Source organism: Eulemur rufifrons, chromosome 30 (assembly GCF_041146395.1).
Source record: "Eulemur rufifrons isolate Redbay chromosome 30, OSU_ERuf_1, whole genome shotgun sequence".
Taxonomy (NCBI): Eukaryota; Metazoa; Chordata; class Mammalia; order Primates; family Lemuridae; genus Eulemur; species Eulemur rufifrons.
Window position 1 is genome coordinate 39,918,416 of NC_091012.1, and position 26,186 is coordinate 39,944,601.

Consider the following 26,186-nt stretch of genomic DNA (forward strand, 5'->3'; position numbering starts at 1 on the left):
TCCTCTACATTTCTTCTATTTCTCTGTACCTAGTTGAGATAATGTAACATGGTAGATAAGAGCAGAGCCACTTGCGAACTGTGTGGCTTTGAGCAAGATTCTTTTCTGAATCTCAGACCCTAAATTTGTAAAATGGAGATAATGATGCCTTCTGCATAGGATTCTTATAAGGATTAAATGAAATTATACATGCTAAGAACCCACACAGTAGGTGCTCTATCAATGATAGCTGTCCTTGAGAACAGGGACCATGTCTTGTGCAACTTTGTACTCTCAGCACTTAGCGTTGTGTCCAGTCCAGGCACAGCTATGCGAATGTTTGTGACGTGAATAGGCACTCCTTCTGTAATGGGAATATGGTGGTGTTGGGGGGGGGTGCTTTCCAGCCATCTGGGATGGGATTCCTTGTGTCTGTCACTTGCCTTCCAACAGCTTCCTTGTCAGCCTACAAAGGGAGCTGCCCTTTGTAGAGTGCAACAGCTTTCTCGGTTCCTAAATTGGGGATTAAATCAAGCAATGCAAATTGGGTGCTTGGTGCTTCATTCCAGCTCTCTGATTGTTGTCTGAGGATTTTGCTCTTCTGTATAAGGCCTGAAGCTCATCCTTTGCTAAGAACTAAATGCATTCAGCATTTTGCATTGTTAAGTTTTAAACCAATTTCAACTAGTTTGTTAGTTTGTCTATCCTTGGCCAATATGACTTCCTTTTTTTTTCCAAAGTCTCTTTGAAAGGTTCCATACATTTTTTTGGTACATTCAAAAGATCATTAAATGTTTTACGTGTAAATAAATGAGAAATGCTTTGGTTTCTCCTGAAGTGCCCCTCTGGTAAAATTGAGAGGAAAACATGCGTTGTAAATGGGCCTTAGTTTTTATTTGTTGGATTTAGGCCTCTCTGCAATCTCTTTTTGGCAGCTACGTGGAATATGTTGAGTTCCAAGTTGACTTTCCATTAAACTGCATTTCTATATTTCCTTAAGAAAAATACTCCGAGGGAGAAGGAAAAAAGTCTTTAGGGCCAAGAGACACTGGTCAACAGCTCTTGACCACATTTTTAGGAGATAAGGTACGGATAAATTCAAATATGGATCAGGGAACTCATATGGAAGAAAAGCAACCTACTAAAAGGGCTCTGCAATGGACCATTAGTTTGACTGCCAAGAAGGATATGAGTTTGGTCCTTCACAAGCTAAATATGCAGCTCTTTATTGTTCTATCAGAATTGAGGGATATTGCTCAGTAGGGTGTGATTTGACCATAGTGATAAATTTAGCCATAATTTTTTAATTGTGTGAGGCATTTAGTCTATGTTATTGTTTCTGTTTTCTCAGGGCCATGATCAGGGCCTAGTAGGTGAGATAAATTGGATGTGCAACACTATGCCGTAGTTACATGCACATCTTTCTCACCCCTGAGCACCCTGGGATGGGGGCAAAACAGGATTCACCTGGAAACTCAGCATTCAACTCATGGCCTGATACATAGGAGGCACTCAATAAGTGCTTGAATGAATGGAAAGTACTTGCCTAATAAGAATACCTTCCATAGAGCTTCCTCCTGGCATCTGTGCAGGAGAAATGGAGCAATGCTCACCAGCCTTTCCTCTGACTTCTGACTCTTAAGGCAATTCCTGCTTGGGAGTCAATGAAGTTTGGAGGGGTATAGAGAGAAATTGTAAAATTCCTTTTTAAATTTTATTCTCTCTTCCCTGTCCACTTGAGAGCTCTTGACATCTGGACAGACATTAAGACTTTTGTTTTTATTAATCATTCATCACTTTGGACAAATCTCTTTCTCTAGCCTAGAATCCAGGTTTGAGCTAAATGACAGGGTCCATTAGTGTTAGCTTCCTTGGGCTCTGTATATATGGTCATGAGAAGTAGGGTGAGGCTGAGGACTCTGTATATCTGGTCATGAGAGGTAGGGTGAGGCTGAAGGGATGAAGCCATGTCTGTAGGAGGAAGAGACCTGGGACCATGTTTTTTTTGCCTGGAGTCTGCTCACCTCCCCAGTGCAAACAAATTGGTGAGTATTTTATTTTCATAGAACACTTGCAGCTATAAACATATGTTACGTTCAATTTGATATTCCATGTGATCTTAGTAGGTTTTTCAGGCCTGACTACGGTACAGCTAAAGATTTTGGAAGGGTAGGGAGGCAAGTGGTAGTGCCAGTACATGTTTGACTTTCACATCACCACCATGTGGGTAGAGTTTATATTTTTTATTAAAAAAAAAATGAAAAGCCAAAACAAGCCCTGGTGCCTCATGCTATGAATAGTAGTGCCTGCATATAGATTGGGCCTCATGTGTTCTCTCCAGAGGAGGACCACCTTACTAGAGTCTAGAGGTGGATAGTATTTCTTGAGCTGTACGTCTGAATCCATCACTTTCTCTTCCTGGCTCCTGCACTCTAGACAAATGGTCTAGCCATCTTGCTAGAAGAGACAATGGCATCCAAACAGATGGCAGTCTTTCGAGGTATCCAATGGGCCAGCAGTGCACACTTAGGGGACATCATGATGGAGCCTGGCAAATGCTATGTGTAAAGCTCAACTGTGCTTAAAAAGAAGCCCCATGCCCAATCCAGTTCTGGGCCTGACTGCTTTATTCAGAAAAATTAAACATTCACTCTTCCAATTTGATCAACAAATATTTCTTGAGGTCCCACTAAATTCCAAGCCTTATGTGAAGAACTTTACATAACTGCTCTCATTTAATTCTCTTTGGCAACCTTGTGGAGGAAGAAATTTTGCTCACTTTGGAAGTGGCACAATTGGGGCTTAAAGAAGTAAAGTCTTACTGCTGGCAAGGGGTAGAATTTGGATTTGAATTCAGATCTGTCTCCTGCTCAAACTCTCCCTATTCTGCTCTACGGCATCCCAGGAATTCTTTTTCCTTCTTACCTCAAACTATTTCATGGTCCAGTTCTACCAAAAAGCATAAATCTGTTAAGGACTCCATGGTTACAAAAGCCCTTTGGGGTGGGCCCTTTAACCATTATTAGTGGGGACCTTCAAAGTTTCCCAAGTTCCTCCCTAGTTAATCACATGCATATAGTGAAAGTGGCCTTATTGATGGCACAAGAACCTTCTCTCCTTTTCATTCACTTGGAAAGGCACAAGGAATGAAGAGAAGGTTATCAAAGAGAGAGAGAGAGAGAGAATTCAATACAGCCACTTATTTCAGGTCAACTCACAAATATTTACCGAGCATCTACTCCGTGTATAGCACCGTGTTAGGCACGAGGATAAAGAGGCTATATATGACAGTACCTGTTCTGTAGGGCAAAGTAAGACACAAAAGAACCAAAGAGTTGGAAGTTAATCCTGTGAACAGTGGTGTGGCATTGGCGGCTTTTGAGCAGAGATGTGACAACTGCTCCTAAGGTATGCTTTTATTCATTCCTGTGGGGCTACCAAGGGGGTCAGGGGAGAGCAGCTGGTGGGGAGCAGGGGGTTAAGGGACAGTGCGTGTCAACAAATCCTGGCTGTACTGTGCTGGGGTATTAAAGACGTAACAGTTTCTGCATCGTTGCCTAGCACCTCCCATATATGTGAAATCCCACAGTTTAATGGAAAGGATATAAACCATCTGCAGCAACATATTTGTTTAAAAAGGAGACACCAGCATGAAGACTTAGCAACTTTGAACCAGTTGAAAGAAGAGCATCTGCCTGATATTTTCATAGTGGTTATATTGATTGTTCATCTTCCATTCTTCTTGTGGTTTGTATTACTAGCATATTTGTATTGAATCTGCCAGAAGAATCCTTGAGAGAAAGACGAATTTGCAAATTGTTATTTTAGAGAGATTAAAATCTATGTAAAAGTTAAAGTTCCCTATAACTTTGGTCCATTGGCATACACAATTAAAGTACATAAGATTTTCCAGCCTGAGCACCAGCAAAACCCCATCTCTACAAAAAATAGAAAAATTAGCTGGGTGTGGTGGCCTATAGTCCCAGCTACTCAGGAGGCCAAGACAGGAGGATTGCTTGAGCCCAGGAGTTGGAGGTTGCAGTGAGCTGTGACGATGCCACTGCACTCCAGCCTGGGCAAGAGAGTGAGACCCAGTCTTAAATAAATAAATAAATAACACAGGATTTTGAAAGGCCTTTGACATCTTGAGGGCCTGTGGGGGTCAGGAACCTCCTATCCCTGTTGATCTTTTCATGAAATGCTTACATTTATTGGGTACCTACTGTGTACCAGACACCATGCTAAATGTTTTCACATATCCTCACAGCAACCTTGTTTTATAGGTGAGGAAACTATGGCCCAGAGAAGTTACACAACTTACATAAAATCAAAATTGGTATGTAATAGAGCCGATCTTGACAGCTGTGTTTACTGGCTCCAACTCCTAGGACTTTTACCACTATACCACACTACTCTCCTCTCAGATCAATTTTTTACTTCTAGAGTGTATGCACATAGTGGGAATCACTGGAAAGGGATGAGATTCCTTGACTCGCTCATGACCACTCATTGCCATTTAAACAGAATACAGAGCCCTGCACAAATGGAGTTTGAGACTGTCACATTTTGATGGGGGGAGGACATGTTGAGAGAATTAGGTACTAATGGAGCAGTGCCAGCCATGAAGTTTGCCCGGACCAGCCACAAAACAGTATGAAGTCAACAAATCTCTTCAGAAAATAAGGAAGGACTACAGTGGAAATGACATTCAGAAGGGAACAATAATACACTTGTCCTGCTTCTCAATTTTTGTCCCAGGTAGAAGCATAACAATGCTATCAGATTTCTTGGTGGGTACAGATCGCTATCACTTCTGTGGATCTGTCTCTCCTCTCTGCTAAAAGACTAGTAGGCAGGCTGGTGGCAGAGTTCAAGGTTGATAAATAGGCCCAAACAAAACTAACAATGGCATGTCACTCTAGGGTGGGCCTAAATCTCAGACTTGATCCTAAGACCCCCTTTAAGCTCCTTAACTCCTCTACTAGGTTATGATCTCGTAATTTGGAATTGGCCTAACCTCTCCAGCACACTCTAAAGTACTTCTAGAAGCAACCTGGGAGTGGGAAATAAAGCCTTGTGAAATGGTTGGCTAGGGCCCCACCCCTTCCTACAACTGGAAATGGGAAGTAGGGTTGAGCCTGGTTAAATAAAACATTCATCAGTGCCTGGTTCTGGAGTCCTGGCTTTGGAGGATTAATATTTAGAGGAACCTTGGTAGAAAATGAAGAGCATGAACTGCCTCAAAAGGAAAAAGCCAAATACTTGAACTTTGCTATTTCAAAACTGCTCAATGTGCTGGCTTGTTGTTTTCGTCAGTAATAAAGGTATGAAGAGCAACAATTCGATTCATATCTCAAAATCTAGGATCTGGCATTTCAGAATAATTGCTGGAATTTAATACAAGAAAACCTTTCATATCTTTAGATTTAACTATTACCTGTAACCATCTCTTTTATTTTCTCTTTTGAGCAAAATTTATAAACCTGATTATTTATAATGTTTTTAATGCTGAGTACAACTAGCTATGCGTATTCAAGCTCAGTGTAACTATCTAGACACAAATCAATCGGAATGGAGTGACTCTCTAAAAAAGAAACTTGAATTCAACAAAACAGCCCTTTTGTCCTGTGTCCACAGCATTAGCTAGCCAGCTTGCCTTTCCATTTTTTTTCCTCAAATGTTTTGGAATCACACAGCCCAGCTTCATTTACTGGTTCCTAAATAAATTATTTTAAATACACGCAAACTCAGCCTTGCATAATTCTTCCCTACCCCTATTCAGGGACAGCAATAGGATGAGAACCAAATACCTCTAAGGGGAACTGGACCAGGTTGACTCCTTACTTTAATGCTTCATGGAAAAATTCTTGTGACTCTTTTGCCTTTTTGATTTCACGTAAATATTCCAAAATACTCAAACGTTTTTCAGGCACTATTTTTGTTTTTTAAAATTCTCTTAAAGTTAAAACAGAAAGGCTGTATTGTGTACATGCACATATTTTAGAACTGTGTGCTTTATGTACTGTGGCTTGAAAGGCTTCCATGTTAATTTGATTTTATAAATGTTTTCATAGTCACCCAAATGGTGCGGTTCATGCTTTTGTCATCAAATATGAACTAAATTTCCTAATGGAAAATGCACTTGTTCTGGAACAATGCCAGAAATTGTACAAAGAAGATACTTGAAGTTTGCTTCCTAAACTATGTGTTGATAAATTATCAGGTGTTCAATTAAAGCTACAGAACTGATTTTTAATTCCTATTGAAATCATTGCAAGTGCTCCAAATTCTATCACTTGTGCACTTTACATGCCTTGCTCATAATTAACATAAAGAAATTAATGTCTTACAAGCTTCAATATTTGATGCCATATGAGTCCTGAGGATATTTAAAGGAAGAAGAAATGTAAATAGGATGAAATTCTTAAGCAAGATTACTGATATGACAGGACTAAAGAGCTTGGGAGTGTGTGAAAAGTGCCTCTTTTCTTCCCTTTAATAAGTCCATTACTTGCACTTGGGCATATTTTAAGGTCCTTTTCATGCTGAATCTAGAGTTGAGCATGCTTTGCATTTCAAGCTTTGTCTATGAATCAGTAAAAGCCAAAGTTATTTCTGCTTTAAAATAACAGGAGCCAGGAACAGCTAATCTCTTTTCATTCTGAGTTCCTTACATTATTTTACTGGACAAAGTTTGTGTTGGCTACAAAACAGGCCATTCACAACATCTATGAGAAGGAATTTAGGTAAGAATGAAGAGAGATTGTAGGATGTATAAAGACTCCCTCTCCTGAGGCCATTAAGAAATTCCAAATTGGCACTGTTTTGAATAGTGACATTGAATTAGCCTTGCTAATTTCAGTCATTCAAGCTGATAGCCTCTGTTTACCAATCTTCTGGATGAAACCTTCCCATCACTATAGTACCAATGTGCTGCTCAGCTAAGGTGAGTTGATATTTTAAAATAAGCAATTGGGGGGAAGGTAGTAAGGGAAGTTGAAGGTTGGTGACCGGCAGCACAGTTGTACCTTTCTTTCAGTCGAAAATTTCTTTGGAAAGGAGTATATGGCTTGACTTCCTCAATAAGACAGGCCCTTCATTTTTCTTTCTTTAAGTAGGAATGAGAATATGAGACACAAAGGATTTGTCACTCCCTTATCTCCTTGCATCTGACCTCTTTGATTATCTCTGGCTTTTCATTGTGTTCATTTCAATGATTGGAACAGGCAAAGAAATTCATCCAAGTTTCTTTAAATTTTATTTTTAACTGACAAATAATAATTGTATATCTTTATGGAGTACAATATGATGTTCTGCTATATGTTTCCAATGTGGAATGATTACATCAGAATTTGTTTTATAATAGGAATACATTTGCTCTTCAGTTCATAAAATATGCAGATAAACTGACAGTTAATGGCAAAAACTCCAGGGGAAAAGGAACTCCTTCTTTAAAGGAATGTACATTTAAGAGACACTGTCCTAAATCTCTCTTGACTAACTGGCATCTCACATCATGCTGGAAAAATGTGCGGAGGGAAATCTTCAAGAGCCTCACAAGCTGAGAAAGTAGAAAGACTGCCGAGTGTTTGAAAGGGTTTAGAGTTTCATTTGAAGAGCAGCTGCACCCCACCGCGCCTGTACTCAGATACAGCGAACACTGGCGAGGCGGTCCGTTGGAAATCAATCACCCTGAGTGCAGTGACAGTGGACCCTGGGTGAGAGGGCACAGCCGGCAATCCACGCCTTCCGCACATCCGGCCCTGGGTTATTGACTTGGGCTTCCTGTCAGTCAGTGACTAAGACCAAGGCACAAGATCCTTCCCTGAATACTTTGGCTCATCAAGCAATAAAGATGAGAGAGAGACAGACTGAGACAGAAGCAGAGAAAGAAGCGGGGGGGGGGGGGATGGACAGAAAAGGCAGGAAGGCAGGGGGAAGTGGATAATGAGAAAGCATGAGAGATGTTCTTAGGTTTCGGAGCAGTGTTTCTCCAGCCATGTTTGTGGTTTTCTCAAATAAAAAAAAAAAATGACATCTTATGCGTGGGGAGCGCATTAAGGTTTACAGATATTATTTATAAATCTCACTTGAGAAGTAGTACAAGTTTGATACTAAAGAATTATAATTGTTCTCTGCTTCCAGGCAGAGCAGGGTTGGTCTGTGGATCAGTCTTACCCAGGTTTCTCTTCTCGGAACCCTGCACGGACTCTGCCCTTCCTTGCTCCATGCCTCTCTGGTGGCGCTCATCATATCTAACTTGGAGTACAGGAAGGTACTCGCAAGGTAGACGGCTCCTTGAAGCCAAGACTGAGTTTTCCTCATCTCTGTATCCACCACAGCACCTGCCACAGAGTCTAGCAAACAACAGCAAACCCAATTTACTTTCATTGCCGCCCCTCCTAACTCCTCTACTACGTGTCCATCTGCTCGAGAGCATCTTGACTACAGGCTCCATGGCTTCTCCTGTAGCCCCGGTGCCTGGCCTGCCTGCTTCCTTGTACCTCAAAAATGTTCCTAGCACTCAATAAATGTTTAATGACTTAACTAATTAATTACATTGTACAAAACATATTTAACATAAACCCTTCCGTTCACTGGTGGCTGCCACATTCACCACTCATCCACTTCAAGGGGTTATTCATGGTGACACATTTAACCCAAAATGTTTTACCAGGACTCAGGTAATGGTAACAAAGATCAGGATCCAGAATTTGATACATTTTCCATTTTATTTCCCCTGCTAAAAGGTGCTCCAAAAAGGAAATGACATGGTTTAGAAGAGATTTTAGGGAAAGAAGCTACAGAGAAAGGAGGAAAAAAGCATGAGGTAAAGAAGGCAGGTGACAGAGACTGGTCTGTCCACAGGGCCCTGCTCCCTCTAAATGCTGGCTGCCTGGCTGCCTGGCTGGGGCATGAGAAAGGTGAAACCAAAAAAAAAAAAAAATCAAATTGAAAGAGGGGCCTCCTAAACTTGGTCTTAGGCTTAATACTAAGGAAAAAAGATTTGAGTATTACTTACCTTGTTGTTAGTCAAAAGGGGGCTTCGGATTTCTCCCTTGGGTGACCTAAACTGTAATCTGTCTCTATAGCCCTCTGTTAAGACTTCTTCCATTTGTGAAGAAATTATAGTGACTGGAGAGGCTCGACTTACTTCCTCTAATCTCTTGGCAGACAAATTGAAAAGACAACCAGAAATTGCTGTCTAACCAGAATTCTGCATGGCATAGGGAGAACTGATTGGGACAAATCAATTGAAGAAAACAATCTTTATTTAAGGGGATGCATCTTTAATCATGGTAATCCCTTTAGTAAATTGCTTTCTCTGGTGACATTGCATACCTAATTGCAGTTTGCTCATTTTGATTTTCCCTTTACATTGTTGCTACTTACACAGTTGTGGATTTGTAGGCTGAACAATGGACTTACTACTGGCATTAAAAACTCTTGGTCAAGTGGATCTCAGGACCAAAATGTCACCACTTTTGGGAGTGAATCCAAGGTCACTAGACAATTATATTTCCTTTAATGCTTCCTCAAAAGACCTATATTCTACCTTCTTAAATTATTTGGGTTCTTTTCTCTGAGAAGTGTTCTCAACATATTAAAATTGTGAAAATAAAAATGAAAATATTGTAAATGGATTTGACCAAGGACCATAGTGGTAGCTCATGTAGCAGGATTTGACCCACAATCCAATTTATATGTAGCCTAGTGTCGTGCTGGTTTTCTTTATGAAGGCACTCTATGGCCAAGTCATATTTAGTGGTAAGTCATTGTGACTCCCACGTCATCTTCTACAACAGTGGTGCCCAGCCAGATTTGTCATAATTGAAAATGCATAGTTTGTTTAAAATGAATATTTGTTTTCTTTAGAAAAATACAGCTGTTGCATTATGGTGATAGCATTGTTAGATGATTTCCCCCCACCCCGCAAAATCCTTAATATCATCATGATGTTTCCTTGATATCCTTCTCTACATCATCTTTTTAAGAAAAAAAATTATTAATCTCCCTTCTCTTAAAATCATTTTCTCCAATTTGTCCCACCTTCTGTCCTGCAACTTGTCCCCAATACAGCCTCCATTCCTACATACCGGGGTTATTCTAGAAATATAACCTGTAGGCATATACCATGTATACGAAGGTGTATGTTCAAGGATGTTCACGGTAGCATTGTTTATACAGGGAGAAACTGGAAACAACCCAAATGCCTATCAGTAGAGAAATGGTTAATTGTGTTATATTCATACTATGAAATTGCTTGCAATGATTAAAAAGAATGAGGTCGTTCCACATGTATTAACATGCAAAAGATTTCCAAAACATTATAGTCTGAGCCCATTTATGCATATGCATAGAAAATAGGTTTACCAGTAATTACCCCTGGAGAGTTTTAGGAGGGGGAGGTGAAGGGGGACTTTTTTTCTGTTGTTACTTAGGTATTGTTTGAATCTTTAGCTTCAAGAATGTATTCACATGTTGAATAGTTTAAAAATTAACAAAATAAAAGGTCTCTATACAGAATGCAGAGGATGGCTTAGAGGAGGACTAGGTGGGGGGTGGGCTATAGGAGTAGTCCAGGTGGGAGATTATAAGAACATAGTCTAAGCAGCAGCAAACAATGGCAATGGAAAGGAAAAGGATTCACAAAACATTAAGGAAACAGAGTTTACAGGATATGGTGATTAGTTAGAACTGAAGGATGAAAAGGAAGAGGAATCTAGGGTGACTGGCCAGTTTCTGGGTTGGGCAACCTGATGGCAAGTAGAGGCATTTACTAAAATGGGGGAACACAGGACACTAGTTGAGGGAATAGACATGCTGCATTCAGTTAATGGTATGTTGAGTCTGAATTGCCTAAAGAACATCCAGGTAGAAGTGCCAAGTGGGCAGTTAGATCTCCAGAAAGATATCTGAGCTAGAGATAGACATAGGAATCCTCAGCGATAGATAAAATTAGGGGAACAGATGAGTGTTCAGGAAGACTTAAAAAGTGACATGAGTGGAAGGCCAAGGAAGAGATGAGAAAACACCCATGTTTAAGAAACCAACAGAGGCAAAAGAGCCTGCAAAGGAATCTGGAAATGATCAAGGAGGTAGGAGGAGGACCCAGAAGGAAGTGGTGCAAGGAGAACACCAAGTTTCAAGGCAGGGAGTGGCAAGCCGGGGTACAGTGGTAGTCCCAGATACTCCAGAGGCTGAGACAGGAGAATTGGGTGAGCCCTGGAGTTCAAGACTACAGCGCACTGTGATCTCACCTGTGAATAGCCACAGCACTTCAAACCTGGGCATCACCTGGGCAGCAGAGGGAGACCACGAATCTAAAAAAAAAAAAGACAAGGCATGGTCAACAGTATTGCAAGCTGCAGATAGCTCGAGATAAAAAACTAAAAAGAATTCATTGTGGAATTAACTGTATACTAGCACGAGAGATCTTCTTGGGCTGATGAAAATGATCTAAAATTGGATTATGGTGATAGTTGTTCACTTAAGTTAATTAACTAGAAATCATTGAATTTGACACTTGAAATTTACTCGAAATGGGTGAATGTTAGGAATTTTATGGAGTGTAAATTATGCATTAATAAAGTTGTTAAAAATATAAACAGAAAATAAAAGAATCCATTGAAATTTAGTTTAGGGCAAGGTATGATTCCGAGGAGAACTTTCCAGTCTAATCTCCTCTTCCTAATTGGTTTGAGAAAAGCCCCATGAAATAAAATGGCAGGAAGTATGTGAGATTACTGATGCCACACCTCCATCCTCCCCTCCCCCTGTCTTGCAATATCAATAATTAGCTGATGTGTTAGATTTGCTTTTCACCAAGCCATGAATATTACCACCCTATGGCCTATCCTCCTTTGGATAATTGCAGATTAGTTGTTGTATTTATTCTTTTTTTTTTTTTTTTTTTTTTTGAGACAGAGTCTCACTCTGTTGCCCAGGCTAGAGTGAGTGCCGTGGCGTCAGCCTAGCTCACAGCAACCTCAAACTCCTGAGCTCAAGCGATCCTCCTGTCTCAGCCTCCCGAGTAGCTGGGACTACAGGCATGCGCCACCATGCCCGGCTAATTTTTTCTATATATATTTTTAGCTGTCCATATAATTTCTTTCTATTTTTAGTAGAGGTGGGGTCTCGCTCTTGCTCAGGCTGGTCTCGAACTCCTGAGCTCAAACGATCCGCCCACCTCGGCCTCCCAGAGTGCTAGGATTACAGGCGTGAGCCACCGCGCCCGGCCTGTATTTATTCTTCTTACTATTATTTTTAGCATATATTTCCAGAAGTAGTTAGCGTGCCAGGCTATAAAGCCCCAGTTTTCAATCTGTTTTTGTTGTTGTCGATTGCATTTTAATGTGTTTGACATAAATTTTTTATTGGCCCTGCAATAAGTGAGATTTCATGCTGAAATCTCATCATTCATTTTCTGATACTTCTATGATGCTCATAGTGTGAAGCCTTGTCCTTCTCAGCCATTTTCCTTCTTAATCCGACATGGCCAATCACAGGATGTATTTGTCTTGATTAATGGGCACATTTGATGTATTCTCTAGTTAGGTAAAAACAACATGGAAAACTTCTGGCCGGGCGCGGTGGCTCACGCCTGTAATCCTAGCACTCTGGGAGGCCGAGGTGGGCGGATCGTTTGAGCTCAGGAGTTCGAGACCAGCCTGAGCAAGAGCGAGACCCCACCTCTACTAAAAATAGAAAGAAATTATATGGACAGCTAAAAATATATATAGAAAAAATTAGCCGGGCATGGTGGCGCATGCCTGTAGTCCCAGCTACTCGGGAGGCTGAGACAGGAGGATCGCTTGAGCTCAGGAGTTTGAGGTTGCTGTGAGCTAGGCTGACGCCACGGCACTCACTCTAGCCTGGGCAACAGAGTGAGACTCTGTCTCAAAAAAAAAAAAAAAAAAAAAAAAAAACTTCTGCACCTTCTTAGTTCTAAGGATCCAGGGCTGCCAATGGCCTTAATTAAAGTGTTCCTTTCTTGCCAACCGCATCTTCTTTTTATTTTGGTTCAATATCTTCCTGCTGCTTCTTATACTCCTCCTTAGTGATCTAGCTGCCACTCTTTGTAGTAGAATTTTCCTTTTTCCCTTTCACATCTTTCTAGCTGTGATTTTGGGCCACTTGGCATCTTTTTACCTTTCCTGGCCTCCCTTTGCGTTGTTCTAATGCCCACAGAGCTATTTGTATGAGGATCATCCAGCTTTTTCTCCTCAGTTGCCTTCCCGTTGGGTCCTTCCAACTTATGTCCCAATCATGTTCCCAAATTGAATCTTCTCCATCTGATGCCTCTTCTTTTCTTCCTCTGGATCCTGAGTGATACTACTACATGATTGCATTGAGCAAGATGTCCCCTACCTGTGAATTACTACTCATTGGTTCCTGTTGGTAAGGGAAAAAATCAAGTAAACAATTCCTGCGTTGGTTGCTCATCTTCTACCTAGAAAGCATCCTCATGTGACTGTCCTACACCATATGGGCATACTTCATATTGCCTAATAAATATTAACACTATTTCTGAGATTTAACCTCTAGTTTAGTAAGCTGGACAGATTACGTGGTTCTTTCCCCCAACCCCAGGGGGAAAGAGTCAGTAGTTATTATGTCTTAGTTGATAACTCCTTGGCAAACTTAAAGCCCTCCTCCCCAGTCTAGTCATGACCTTCAAAAGACACAGGTCCCTTTCTTTGAGAGAGGATCCAAAGCAGTCTCTTTAGATTGCTCTCCAGACAGTGTCTGTGTCAAAGGGAGGAATGCAAAGGTCACTTCAACCTTTATGCCTTCACCCTTCATCCCTGCCATGAGACCTCTCAGGACCTGAATGAAATCCTAGAATCTCAGGGCTGGCAGGGTCACCAGAAGCTATTTACCTTCAGCCCTCATTCCATGATTGAATCCCTTCACCAACACCTCTACCACATAGCTCTCCAAACACTCACGGACCACCTCCGGAGACAGAGCTCACTGCCTCTGGGCAGCCTGCACAATTTCCAGACTGCACTCATTATTAGAAAGTTCTTTATTTTTTTAAGTCCAGTTTTCAGATTGTACTCGTTATCAGAAAAATCTTTAATTTCTTTTAAGTCCAAATCATTTTCCCCTTAGGAGAAGGACAAGACCGTGCATGGAAGGGCAGTAACTAAAAGGGCATGGCTATGAAGCAAGAACAATCTAAGATGGAGAAAGAGACAAGAGAAATAACAAAGAGGGCGCGGGCAGGTGCAGGAGGGTGGGCAGTATCAGGGAAATGGGTCTGTGGCGCTAGAGGTGCCCCGGAGGGAAACTGAGGTGAGAAGCAGAAATAGAGCTGGCAGGAGAACAGCAAGGGAATGGAGACACTGGTAGGAGATTAAGGAAGGAGATACTGGAGCTTTGTCTAAAAGAAATAGAGCCCAGGTTAGAGGTTTCAAATCAAAGTGGGGAAGAACAGAAAAGTATCTTTAAGATTCAAAACCCATCAGAGGATTCCAGGGTTGCCCTTTGCCTGGGGCTATGGAAAAGAGCACTGTGGAGACAGGAGAGAATGTTTAGTAGAGCAAAGACTAGACAGAAGAGAAGCGAATAATTGGACACAGGAAATTAGTTTAAAGAGCAATGGAAAGAGAAAAAGAAGTGACTAGAGAAATGGAAAAGGAGGGGGAATGAAAACACAGAACTTTTAGGTTAAGGAATTGCATTTATTCCTGTGCCAGCACATAATTGTATTTTCCTGGCAGGCATCCCACAGACCTCTGCACGGGGAACGGGGTGCCGGCATGTGTTACTGCGGGGATTGAAGTCTTATTGCTTTGTACTATTACAGCCAAGCGAGGGACTTCATTAACGAGGCTGTGTTTTGATGTCACTGAGACAGGCACCGAAACTTCAATCACCAGCAGGCCCTGCACTTGGGAATCAGTGGCGATGGGAAGGGCAGGGCGTGGCACAGTGGGGGGAGGGGAGGGGGTAGATTGTGAGGCAGAGACAGGGGTCAAAGGTATGGGAACACAATCAGGAAAGTTCCAAGTGAAAAATGAATGGAACCTGCTCTCCAGAAAATCTGTTTCCTGCCCAGCGTGGCACACAGAATGCTGGCATGTGTCAGCTGCTCACATAGCAAGGCATCGGGTTCCAGGCAGCAAAAGGGAGTAAGAACATAATCTTTGTGGATTCCATCCACACTGAGTGCAGTAAACTGATGCTGTGGATAATGGGAACTGGCTATTGCTTAGAAGTGCCTTGGAATCTAGAGGTCAGGGTTTGAGCCCTGCCATTTGCTTCTTGAGCTGCCCACCATTAGCCCTGTCTTTGTCTTGACTTCATCATGGATCAGTGGTGGCTCCTTCCCCTGAGGAAATCATCCCTTAGTGGAGATCGGCTCCTTGGGAAGGGTGCCCTGTAAGGAAGTAGCCCTTCACCTGCACGCAATCAGTAGGCTGGAGATACGTGTTCATTCACGCGGCCATTGAGTCATACATTCATTTGGTCAGTCAACAAGACATGTTTTCAAGAATCTGCGTTAGGTGTTAGCCAAGTACCGTGTGGGAGCTGCAGAGAGGGAGAAGACTAATTTATTACTTCAACGGGGCTCAGTCTAGTGGAGAAGAGGAATTCTACTATGAGGCAGATGGAAATGAGTGCTATAATAGAAGTTCAATCCAATTAATAGTCAGCAAGAGAAGTGATTAATTTGGGCTAATGTGAGAAGGGAAGACTTCCTAGAAGAGGTATCATGTAAGTTGAGGCTTGAAAGATATAATTGTAAGAGGAGAGAGAAAGAGAGAGAGAGAGAGAGAGAGATCCCTCCTAGGCTACAGGGATAGGATGAGGAAAGACACGGGAACCTAAAAGTACTTGGCATTTTCTGCAAATGGTGAATGGGATGGTATGACTACAGTATGTGTTGCTTGGAGAAATATGTGGGCAGTTGAAACTGGAGGGCAAGAAAAGATGAGAAGGAGAAGCTCTTGAATGCCATGCTAAGGAATTAGGACTCTATCCCACATGCAGTAGGGAGCCATCAAAGGACTTTGAGGGAGAGAGAAGTGTGCGCCCACATGTGTTTTAGGAGAAGAGTTTTGTCTTGTTTCAGCTGTCACAGAACAGAGCATTCCTTCTCCTTGGACAGCAATGGGCCATTGGAGAGGAACAGGGATCTTATGTGGCTGAGGCACTGAGGACTGTGGAGGTGGGGGGAAGCCGAAGGAGAGAGAAGTGGCCAGCATCCAAAGACAGAGGAGATGGCGCTTGTGTGGATGTGAGAATGGGCGCTCACTGACGGTCTGCGTCCAAAGGTGGGAGGGGAGGAGGATGGAGCCAGGATGACAACGTGTGCTTCCAAGTGATTTGAGGGGAAATAATCTCAATTCCCCAAATCCCATTGATGACGAGGGAGAGATTTCACAATTGGACAGTGTTTAAGGAACAAATTCGGATGGAACAACTTAGGGAGGCTTTTCATCTTTCATTTATAAGGACACCTGCCTGCTCTTGATTTCTGGCCTGAGATGTTCCCACACCCAGTCTGACTGTTTTCAGGGCCTTGGGCCATTTTGACCCCTTGGCTGTTGTACGTGTAATTTTCCTTGCTGTTGGGCATTGCCAGGACGTTGCAAGCATTTTAGTTCTCAGGTACATTTTTTTGTAAGATCCACCATGGCTGATTAAAAATGGAAGGTTCCCAGTTTTGGGGTGTCCCATCCAATTATATCTAAAGCCCTGATATACTTGATGAAGCCCTGATTTACTTGGGCTCCAAGGGACTACAAGGCCATTCCCTCACTCCCCTAACCCCTCACCAGCAACTGGATTTGGCTACAGTAAGTAACATTTTGTGTTTTCCTTCTACATCCTCAAAGCCCGATGATACATACCTCTGTAGCTGCATCATGCCTGAAATTTGTATTATAAACAGAGCTCTGTGAATCTAAACCATTAAATAATTTTTTAAAAAGGTTATGAGGACAGAGTGTATTCTTTCGTCTATTATTTTTTTTTAAACACAGTTTCAGCCTAGCATCATTTGTGTGAGTTACAAAAGCAAATGTTAAGTTTCCTGAGGTTATATTCAAATTTCTCTTGAAAAGCGTAGCCTGAGATAAGAATTCATAAAGAAAATTGTCCTGTTCCCCCCTCTCAGTTGAGGAGCCATCTCTGCTATTCCAGGGCAGTACTTAAATAACCATTCATTTGAACTCTTTTGGACAATTTGACTTGACTTTAGAAGCACTGAAAGAGTACCAATTGGGGTGGATGCCTCGGCATTAGTTACATTCAGACACAGACCACTCTACAAGGGAAAATACCAGAGTAGCAGTGCTTCGTTCCCTTAGGAACCGGGGAGTCTATGTGCCCCAGATGCTGTTATCTCTTGGTTTCTAGACTTTTTTTTATCACCCCAAAAAGAAATTCTGTAACCTTTAAACAAAAACTCCCCCTGTCCCGTACCCATGCCCCTGGCAATCACTAACCTACTTTCTTTCTCTGTAGATTTATCTATGCTGGATATTTCATATAAATGGAATCACGCAGTATGTGGTATTTTGTGACTGGCTTCTTTCACTTAGCATAATGTTTTCAAGGTTCATCCATGCGGCAACATGTATCAGTACTTTTGTTCCTTTTTTTGGCTGAATAATATTCCACTGAATGGCTGTGCCACATTTGCTATCTATTCATCTGTTGATGGTCTCTTGGGTGATTTCCACCTTTTCGTTACAGTGAATCACAATGCAGTGAACATTGGCATACAAGTATCTGTTTGTGTGTCTAGTACAGGTTGTTAATGCATCAAAGATAAGAAGAATTAGCATCTCCGAAGGCCATCTTGAATTGGAACTCCAGAGGTACCTTCTAATGCAACTTGGTTGTACAGACTGGTTAGGTGTCAGGGCACTAATAGCACAGCCTTGTACTTCAGGCACAGTCAGGCTGACAATGCTTCATTTCACTCATTTTCAAACTTCTCAGTGAACCCCTATCAGCTCCCAAGCTCGCACTCTCTCCTCAGTACTGTTTTTTGATTGTTTGTTTGTTTGTTTTTAAGAGACAGGGCCTTGCTACGTCACCCAGGCTGGAGTGCAGTGGCTATTCACAGACATGATTATAGCACGCTGCAGTCTGGAACTCCTGGCCTCAAGGGGATCCTCCTGTCTTAGCCTCCTGAGTAGCTGGGACTATAGACACCCACCACCATGCCCTGGCTATATCTGGTTTTTGACCCAACCATCTTACTGAAACTTCTTTCAGAAATCACCCAAAATCTTCTAGTTGACATATTCAGCAGCTTCTGTTCAGTCCTTACTTTTCTTGATCCCTTCAAAACACTGGGCCGCATTAACTCACCCCTCTTTAAAATGCTCTCTTCCTAAGTCAGGGAGAAGGATCTCTAGACATGAGAGTAATTGTCGTGACACTCCTGCGGGAGGTGGTGAGAAAGCTGGGGCTGGAGAAGGAGGGCTGGTGCCCACACTACCCACTCATCCAGCCGGGGTTTCAGGGATGGACTTAATTCTGTTTCTGAGAATATGATTTGACTCACGATGCACCTAAATAACTATGGTAGTGGCCCATATTATATAAGTGATTTATTTTTATTTTTTCTTAGTGGCTAAATACAATAATGAAACATAGTGGTTGAAACCCCTGGAAGCCATTTTATATTAGAAAACTAAGCGGTTTGAGCCCTAGTTAAAAGGCAATCGCGGTGGTGTCTCCCCTCTTGACAAGGAAGTTGCCATAGAAAAGACTACATTAACTCACTCATCAGGAATTTGTGAGTCAGAATGTCCAGCATGGTAGTTGACAAAGCCCAGGTGACCCAAGTCAGCTAACACTGCTTTTACGACCTTTCCACCTAAGTCCCCCAAACATCGGAGTAGAGTGAGAGTGAATCCCTGCCCCTGAGGATCCAGGGACATAACCTGAAGGTCCTACTAAACAGGAAATGTTTTATGACATCTTCAGTGAGCTTGCAAACAGTACATTTCTACTCCGTCATCAGCCTTGTATGCTTTCGTGTAAAATACTGTGCTTTTCCTCTAACTGCCTAGGAGGAAGCATGCCATGGCTTCACATACCCACAGCCCACTGCAGTGTGACCTGAAGACACACACACCCCAGACTGAGAAACAGAGGCCTATAATAAGAGAGGCCATGCGTCAGCTAGTGGGAAAAATCCATCCTATTCTCTCAACTTCCCATTGTTATAAGCAAGGATGTTTGTAGGCTGCAACGAGCCATAAGAAATGAAATGGGCATCTCTTTGCCCAAATCCTCTTTTAGGAGAGGCCATTGGATCATTCCCAGTTTTTACAGTCATTTAATGGGCAAATTTGGCAGCTCATTTGTTTGTCAAAAAGGCACATTGTGAAATGAGCCCATCCCCAAAGGAGTCCCATTAGACCAGTTAAAAACTAGAGGCCTCGGTGTGCCTGTTTCTCCTCATCTGAACTATGAAGAAGAAAATCGAGACTCCCAGAGACCCAAGGGTCATTTGCAGTCACTTTCTTCTGCTTTGAAGTCCAAATAGTCATTTCGAACCTGAAAGTTCACAAAGGGGGGGGGGCGGGGCTCCGTTGATGTGGCGGGAAGGAGAGTTGCACAAGGAAACCAAGGTCTGTTTGGGATTCAGAAGTGAATGGCAGAGCCCATGGGCTTCTTCGGGAATGAGCAGCAGAGTGAGCGGTATCACAGTGAATGCCATTTCTCCGGAGGCTTCCTCCAGCTCCAGCCTCTGGGGTATGCCAAGCAGTGTCCTGAGGTTTCACATATTCATTCCTTGGGGGCCAACTGTACACAGCAAATGCAAAACGCAGGGATAGCAGTGTGGCTGTGTTGCTATATTAGGGCCGGATTGAAGCCATCTGCTGGTGCAAGCCTGGCAAGGAAGAAACCCCCATGCTTGGCTCAGCAGCAGCATTCTCTCCCCTGGCATTTTGATAGCAGCTCTTCATTCAGGCTGCCCTGTGAAGTCGTCCCATTGGTGTGGGAAAAGCCTGTATAGCAATGTATTGTCGACCTTGAAGCTCACACACTCAGAGGGTGAGCATTTGCTTCCTATTATATGTTCAAGACCCCAGTGGCTTTGTAAAGGCCCAAAGGCTTGTCTCACTGGCTGACAGATCCTCCTTGGCTGCCTGTGCACGCCTGCTTGATGCACCCCAGGTCCAGAAACTTCTCCCCCAAAACTGTGTGTGTACTGGCTTCAATGGAAGTTATTATGCCAGAGTTTAAAAACAAAACAAAAACAGTCCAGCATGGATTTATTTATTGCCAGCATCTCTCATCCAAGATTAGAACAGCTCAAGAAAAAAGCGAATTCAGAATTTGTGGCTGAGTAGTACTCCATGGTATACATATACCATATTTTATTAATCCCCTCATTATTGATGGGCACTTGGGTTGTTTCCACATCTTGGCAATTGTGAATTGTGCTGCTATAAACATTCTAGTGCAGATGTCTTTGTCATAGAATGATTTTTTTTTCCTTTGGGCAGGTGGGAGGGGGGAGGAGGGGATGGGTATATACACACCTAATGGGTGCGGTGTGCACGGTCTGGGGGATGAACACGCTTGAAACTCTGACTCGGGTGGGGCAAAGACAATATATGCAGCCTAAACATTTGTACCCCCATAACATGCTGAAATAAAAAATGTAATATATATATATATATATATAATTAAAAAAGAGAATTCAGAATTTGGTAGCTGATGAACATCACCAGCGACATCCCAAGAGTGGCAACTCATTACCCCTCCTTGCTTATGGAGGCTCTGCTGGGGGCAGCCACCTTGGCCTCTTTAGGTAGAGCCCTGCAGCAGACTATGCCTCTCCCTGGGCCCCAGAGCCTTGGAATCAAAAAGAAATAAAACCAGAAGGAAACTTAGAGGTCATCCAGTTCAACACCCTGATTTACCACATGGGGCAACTGAGGTCCAGAGGAGAAGGAAATGACTTGTTCAAGGTGAAATAGTAAGTCAGTGGCTGAGCAAGGCCTAGAACCCAGGGCTCCAGGCTGCCAGGTTGGCACAGCCTCCTTAGAGACTCCCCATTTAGTGCTTTGCGCAGTACAGAAAAACTTTTCAACACAAAAACAGTACAGACCTTAATGGCTATTATTTGAAATGGATTATCTAATCTGTAACACAAAGGACATGAAGGCAAAATGTGAGTCACGGCTGAGTGTGTAATTAGTACAGATTGTTGGATCTACCCTCTGGGCATAGCTAAACTGATTACAAATAGAAACAGATTTTTTGATTTAGCGTGAAAATCTCCTTGCTGGCTCAAAAGGTTCTCGCTGATGATCAACTTCAAGATAGAAACGATTTATATGCATTTCATAATATGCTCCTAATACAATAAAAATATGTTCCAGAAAATCACTGATAAGCGATATGGTGATTGGAAAGAGAATGGTTTGTGGTGATTCCCATAATATATCCGGTTTGTAGCAAACTGAGAAGTTTTTTGGTTTGATGCAAATTTAGCTTCTATGTAGGTTTGTTTTTAAAAAAAATTTAAAACTTTTGCTACTGGCTGATCCCCAGATACTGTTCCCACGGGCTTCTTGTTTTTTTCCCAGACAAGATGTCTGACAAGTCTCTCCCACTTAGGGCTGTCCCCCACACTGTTAACAAAGATCGTTCTAAAAAAATGCAAATCAAATTGTGTGGTTTGCTTAAAAACCTTCAGTGGCTCCCTATTGCCCAAAGAATAGTTTCAGAATTCCTGATCCACCATGATTTGGCCCTTACTTGTCCTTCCTGCCTTACCTTTCATCAACCACCACCTACCACCCCCACTCGCCACCCCTCCACACCACAACAATGTCCACTCTGTGGCTCCTCCCTCCATGGAAGCTACTTGTTCCTTCTGAATATGCCCCATCTGCATTCTCTGATCTTGGTGGTTTTGCTCAAGCTGAACCCTCTGTCTGGAATAACCATGTCATTCAGCCCTGCCATAGTTGTATCCATCTTTCACGGTGTAGATTATATCCCAATTGTTCCAAGAAGTCTTCCCAGATCTCTCTATTTGGAATCTTTATCTCTTTCCCTTCTATGCGCCCCCCGCCCCCAGTGTTTTGCTTGTGCCTTTTTCTGAGCCCTTTCTTCTTTCTGCCAAGTAGCTAGTTGGATTATTTCTTGGTCTGTTTCCCTTGCCAGAGTGTGGGATTCCTGAAGGCAGACACTAAGTCTTTCTCCAATCTCCTAACTTAATGCTTGATATATCATAGCCTGGTTTTGTTTGTTGAATTAAATTGGATTATATTTTCCCTGTTTAGAAATGCCCATTTTTATCTTTGACCACAATCCTATTTCCTTTATCTCCCATAATGCTTCCCTGTTGTACTAAGGTGTCCCCTTTATCTCTGATCTTTATGATGGTGACCCAGGCCCAGAGTGTGGCTTTGCTGGGATTCCTGTCAATATAAGCCACAAGAACTTGACTGTGGTATTGGGTGATAAACTTTTGCTGCTGCAGAATGAAGAGTCTCAGGAAACCTGTAGTGACAACTTAGCACAGGCAGGTATTATTCTGAATATTCCTAAGGACCTTTTGGAGGTAAAACACTTGGCCTAGCTTTGTGCCTGGAGTGTCCAATGGCCCTGGCCATCATTGCTGATTTCTTCAAGGAAATAGAACTAATCTGATAACTCCCATTTCAGGTCCCCAAACTCAGAGTTCTTATCAGTATTTCACAAAGTTTACCAAGGCTACTTAATCAAGTATGTGGCCGATATTTTGTGGAAACACTGACTTTTCTCATGCTTTTTTAGCAGTATATAGTTCACGAATCAAGTTTTTTTTTTTTTTCAAGAAGGAATCCATTACTACTTAATCACTGCAATCTATTTGGTGTACAGAATTTTTCAAGTGGCTACAGTAGAGCTTCCTGTGAGGTTTAGGGGCAGATCCGGATTCAAATAGCACCTCTACCACTTAGCAACTGTGTAAATATGGGCAAAATAATTAAATGGAGCGTGAGCTCACCAGTAAGATGAGGATTATTATACCTGCCTCACAACATTATGGAGATGGTTAAATTAAATGAGATAATGTATGTAAATAGTTTAGCACAGTGCCTGGCTTACAGTGAAGACTCGATCATTGGAAGTCATTACCATAATTTCAAAATATAAGGCCCAGAGATAGAAATAATAAAAGAGGTCTTTGGTGGCACAAAAGATTAGAAGCTACTGGATTTAACAAAACTGCTGGGTTTACTATAACCGCTGTAAGTAAACAAAACTGTCTAAAGTTAGCAGATTATTTGAAGAGCAAAATAAATAGTGTAGGAGTCGAGTGGTGACATTAATAGATGTTGTTTCATCTTGATGTTGGACAAGGGGCATTATCCAGGAAAAGAATCTGAAAGTGATGTGCAGAGTGCTCTCGTTCAGGTCAACCCTAAAAATACTCCTCTTCATTTAAGTTGAGAAGTTGCCGTGAGACTCCAGGCTGGCCTTTCAACAGATCTAGCCATATGTGCTCTCCACTTTGGTGAAATCCGATCATGACCTAAGCCTGTGCTATCCTTGCCGACTGACAGCTGACCTCGGCCTTCTCTGTGCACCCTACATAGTTCACCTTTCGGAGAAAGAGGTCTGATTTCTAACTAGAACATTGCTCTTTGTTCTTTTTCTCTTCTTATTTGGTTTGTATGTATTTATTTTGGCAGGGAAGGAACCTAGATTATAGCCTGCTCAATTGCTTTTCCCTAGGTAAGAGAGTTCCCTGGAAATTTTGATTTGAATTATCATCAGCACTCAGGAAGAAAAATTTTCTCAGCTTTTAGAAGAGTAACATGTCATCAGATGCATATGTCTTAAAATTAGAACATCATTTCCTTGTGCAGCAATGAAAAATAGTTATAGTTAATACCAAAGTAGAGAAAATATTTGTATAGGATATTACAGGCAAAATATTTGACAAAATATATGTTATTCACATTAATAGGGAAAATATCAATACCCACAAGATAAAAAGGAAAAAATTATAAACCGTTACGCATTGAGAAATATAATTAGTAAACTAAAACAGAAAAAGTTGATCTGCACTAATAGTCAAATCTGTGCACATTAAAGAAACCTTGAGACATCATCTTATAATAACTAAAATATCTTTTTTCGATGGAGGCACAGTAAAATTGGTTCCCTGATCATTGCTGGTGGCATTGTAAATTGTAATAGACCTTTTGGAAAGTAGTATCACAGTCTGTGAAATCAGACTTCCTAGCTTTGATCACTTTGACCTTGTATTGGTCCTGGACCCTGCTCTGTGCTGGACCAGCTGAGTCCCCACGCTTTCTTCCTGTGACTTACTGTTTCATCCCCTGTAAGAGGAGCTCTTCCTTCCTCTTCCTTCCTTCCCTCTGTAGAATCCCAGTCATTTCCTCTATGCCTGTTGCTGTGCATCTCACTGTTCCAAAGGGATCTTTCCGGCTCCCTTGGCCACAGGACAGTTGGCTGGTGAGGTGGCTCACATCACATTGCCTTCACAAGATATCGAAATAGCAACTTTGGCAATGGAGTCTAGCAAAGCCAAGGGAGTAGATTTGATCTCTAAATCTGGAAAAGCAAATCTGAGAGAAACTGAGCCCTGGGCCAGGGCCAGCCATCTTGAATTTTCTGACAAACCACTATCTCGTTAGAATTGCCTTCTGGGAAACTTTTGCATTAGGTCAAGCCAAACACCCAAATTTCTTTGCAGAATCATGAACATGTATCATAAAAGGTAGGCAATCAAAGAATGAAAGACCCTTACCCAGTAGCCTCTCCATAGTCCTGATTCACTTGGTATCAGTTTAAGTCCTATGCTTTAGGTCAATTTTGCTTTGGGGGGAGGATGTTTTGGGGGGGAATGAAAAGACCCAATAGATAAAAGAAGAATTATTTGGGGAAAATAAAACAACTTTTGAAAGCAAAGTACCTTATCCTTAACTCTAATTAAAGCAAAGTTCCCGGGACAAGGAAATCTGTATAGGTGCAGGACCCAAGAAAAGTACACTGGGAGCCCACAGCACCCCTTCCCCCACCAACACACATGCACACAAGGGCACGCGTGTAGGCACCCACACAGCACCTTACATTTTGATACCAGTGAGATCCGGTGACAATGCCCTTCAAGCACAGGCTTGCCTGGGAGGAGATGTTGCAAAGGGCCAATGTGCACCCTGTAGGGGGTGTAGGCAGAGCCAAAGGGGAATGGGGTGCAGCCTGCTCGCTCCCCCTTGCCGTGATCTCTGGAAGGAGCAGTTCCCACCATCTCCTTCCACTGTACCCCCTACACATACCCTTCTCCTTCCCATCTCCTAGTGACTTTGTTTTCCAAAAATGGAAGGAATCAAAGCTGGGGCTTCCCAGCAGTCCAGACAAGTGTTTGAGCTATGAATACTATATACCTGGTGCTGCTGGTAATCTTGCATTTCAAATCCTTCTTATTTATTTATTTATTTATTTTTGCAGAACTGGCTTATGATCTGGACGTGGATGATGCTCCTGGAAGCAAGCAACATGAGAATCAGAACGAGAACGAGATAATCGTCACTCATAACCTCGGGAATGTTCTTACCCCGCTGAAGCTTCTCATCAGCATGGGCGTCTATGTGGTGTGCTTTTTCTTCCTGGTGCACTGACTTCCTAGTGCCCAGCACACGTGCTGTCCTGCAGCACCCTGTGGTCTTCCTCGATAAAGGGGACCACTTTCTTATTTTTTTCTATTTTTTTATCTTATGTACCTCCTCCAGCCATTAAGTAGAAGACTAACTGTGTGTTATGTTTTCGAAATCAAATGGCATCTTTATGAGGAAGGTAAATTTTAGTGGTAGTATAGATTGTCCTTTCACAAAGAAAAAAAAAAAACATCAAGTTGTGCCAAAATATTTTCCTGTTTGGCTGCTAGAACATGGTTTACCATGTCTTCTCTCTCTCTGTCTCTTTCTCTTTCTCTCTCTCTGTGTCTCTCTCTTTCTCTCCTTTTTTCTCTTTCTCTGTCTCTCTCTCTCTCTGCATGGATTTCTTTGGAAAAAAATAAATGCTCAAATAAAAATGTATTGGCTCTTTTTTGCAAACCCTAGTCTATGCTGACCATGCGATGCTTTCCCTCCTTCTCAATTAGCTTTCTATCCAATACAATCCCGCTGGGCCCAACGGGGTCCTTGAAACCCACTTCCTCGCCTACCTTTTGGGTGAGTATCAATCAATCAATC

At 42.2% G+C, this 26,186-nt stretch overlaps 1 protein-coding gene across 4 annotated transcripts in view; it reads left to right on the plus strand.

The window, feature by feature from the left end:
* The window catches only part of GPC3 (glypican 3), a 411,323-nt gene extending 385,353 nt beyond the window's left edge, over positions 1-25,970 (plus strand). For all 4 annotated transcript variants that reach the window (XM_069462996.1, XM_069462997.1, XM_069462998.1 and 1 more), the window contains one exon: positions 25,444-25,970. In XM_069462996.1, coding sequence (XP_069319097.1) covers positions 25,444-25,613 — 170 coding nt within the window. In that variant the 3' untranslated portion in view covers positions 25,614-25,970. The remainder of the gene's footprint in view (positions 1-25,443) is intronic.
* The last annotated feature ends 216 nt before the right edge of the window (positions 25,971-26,186 follow it).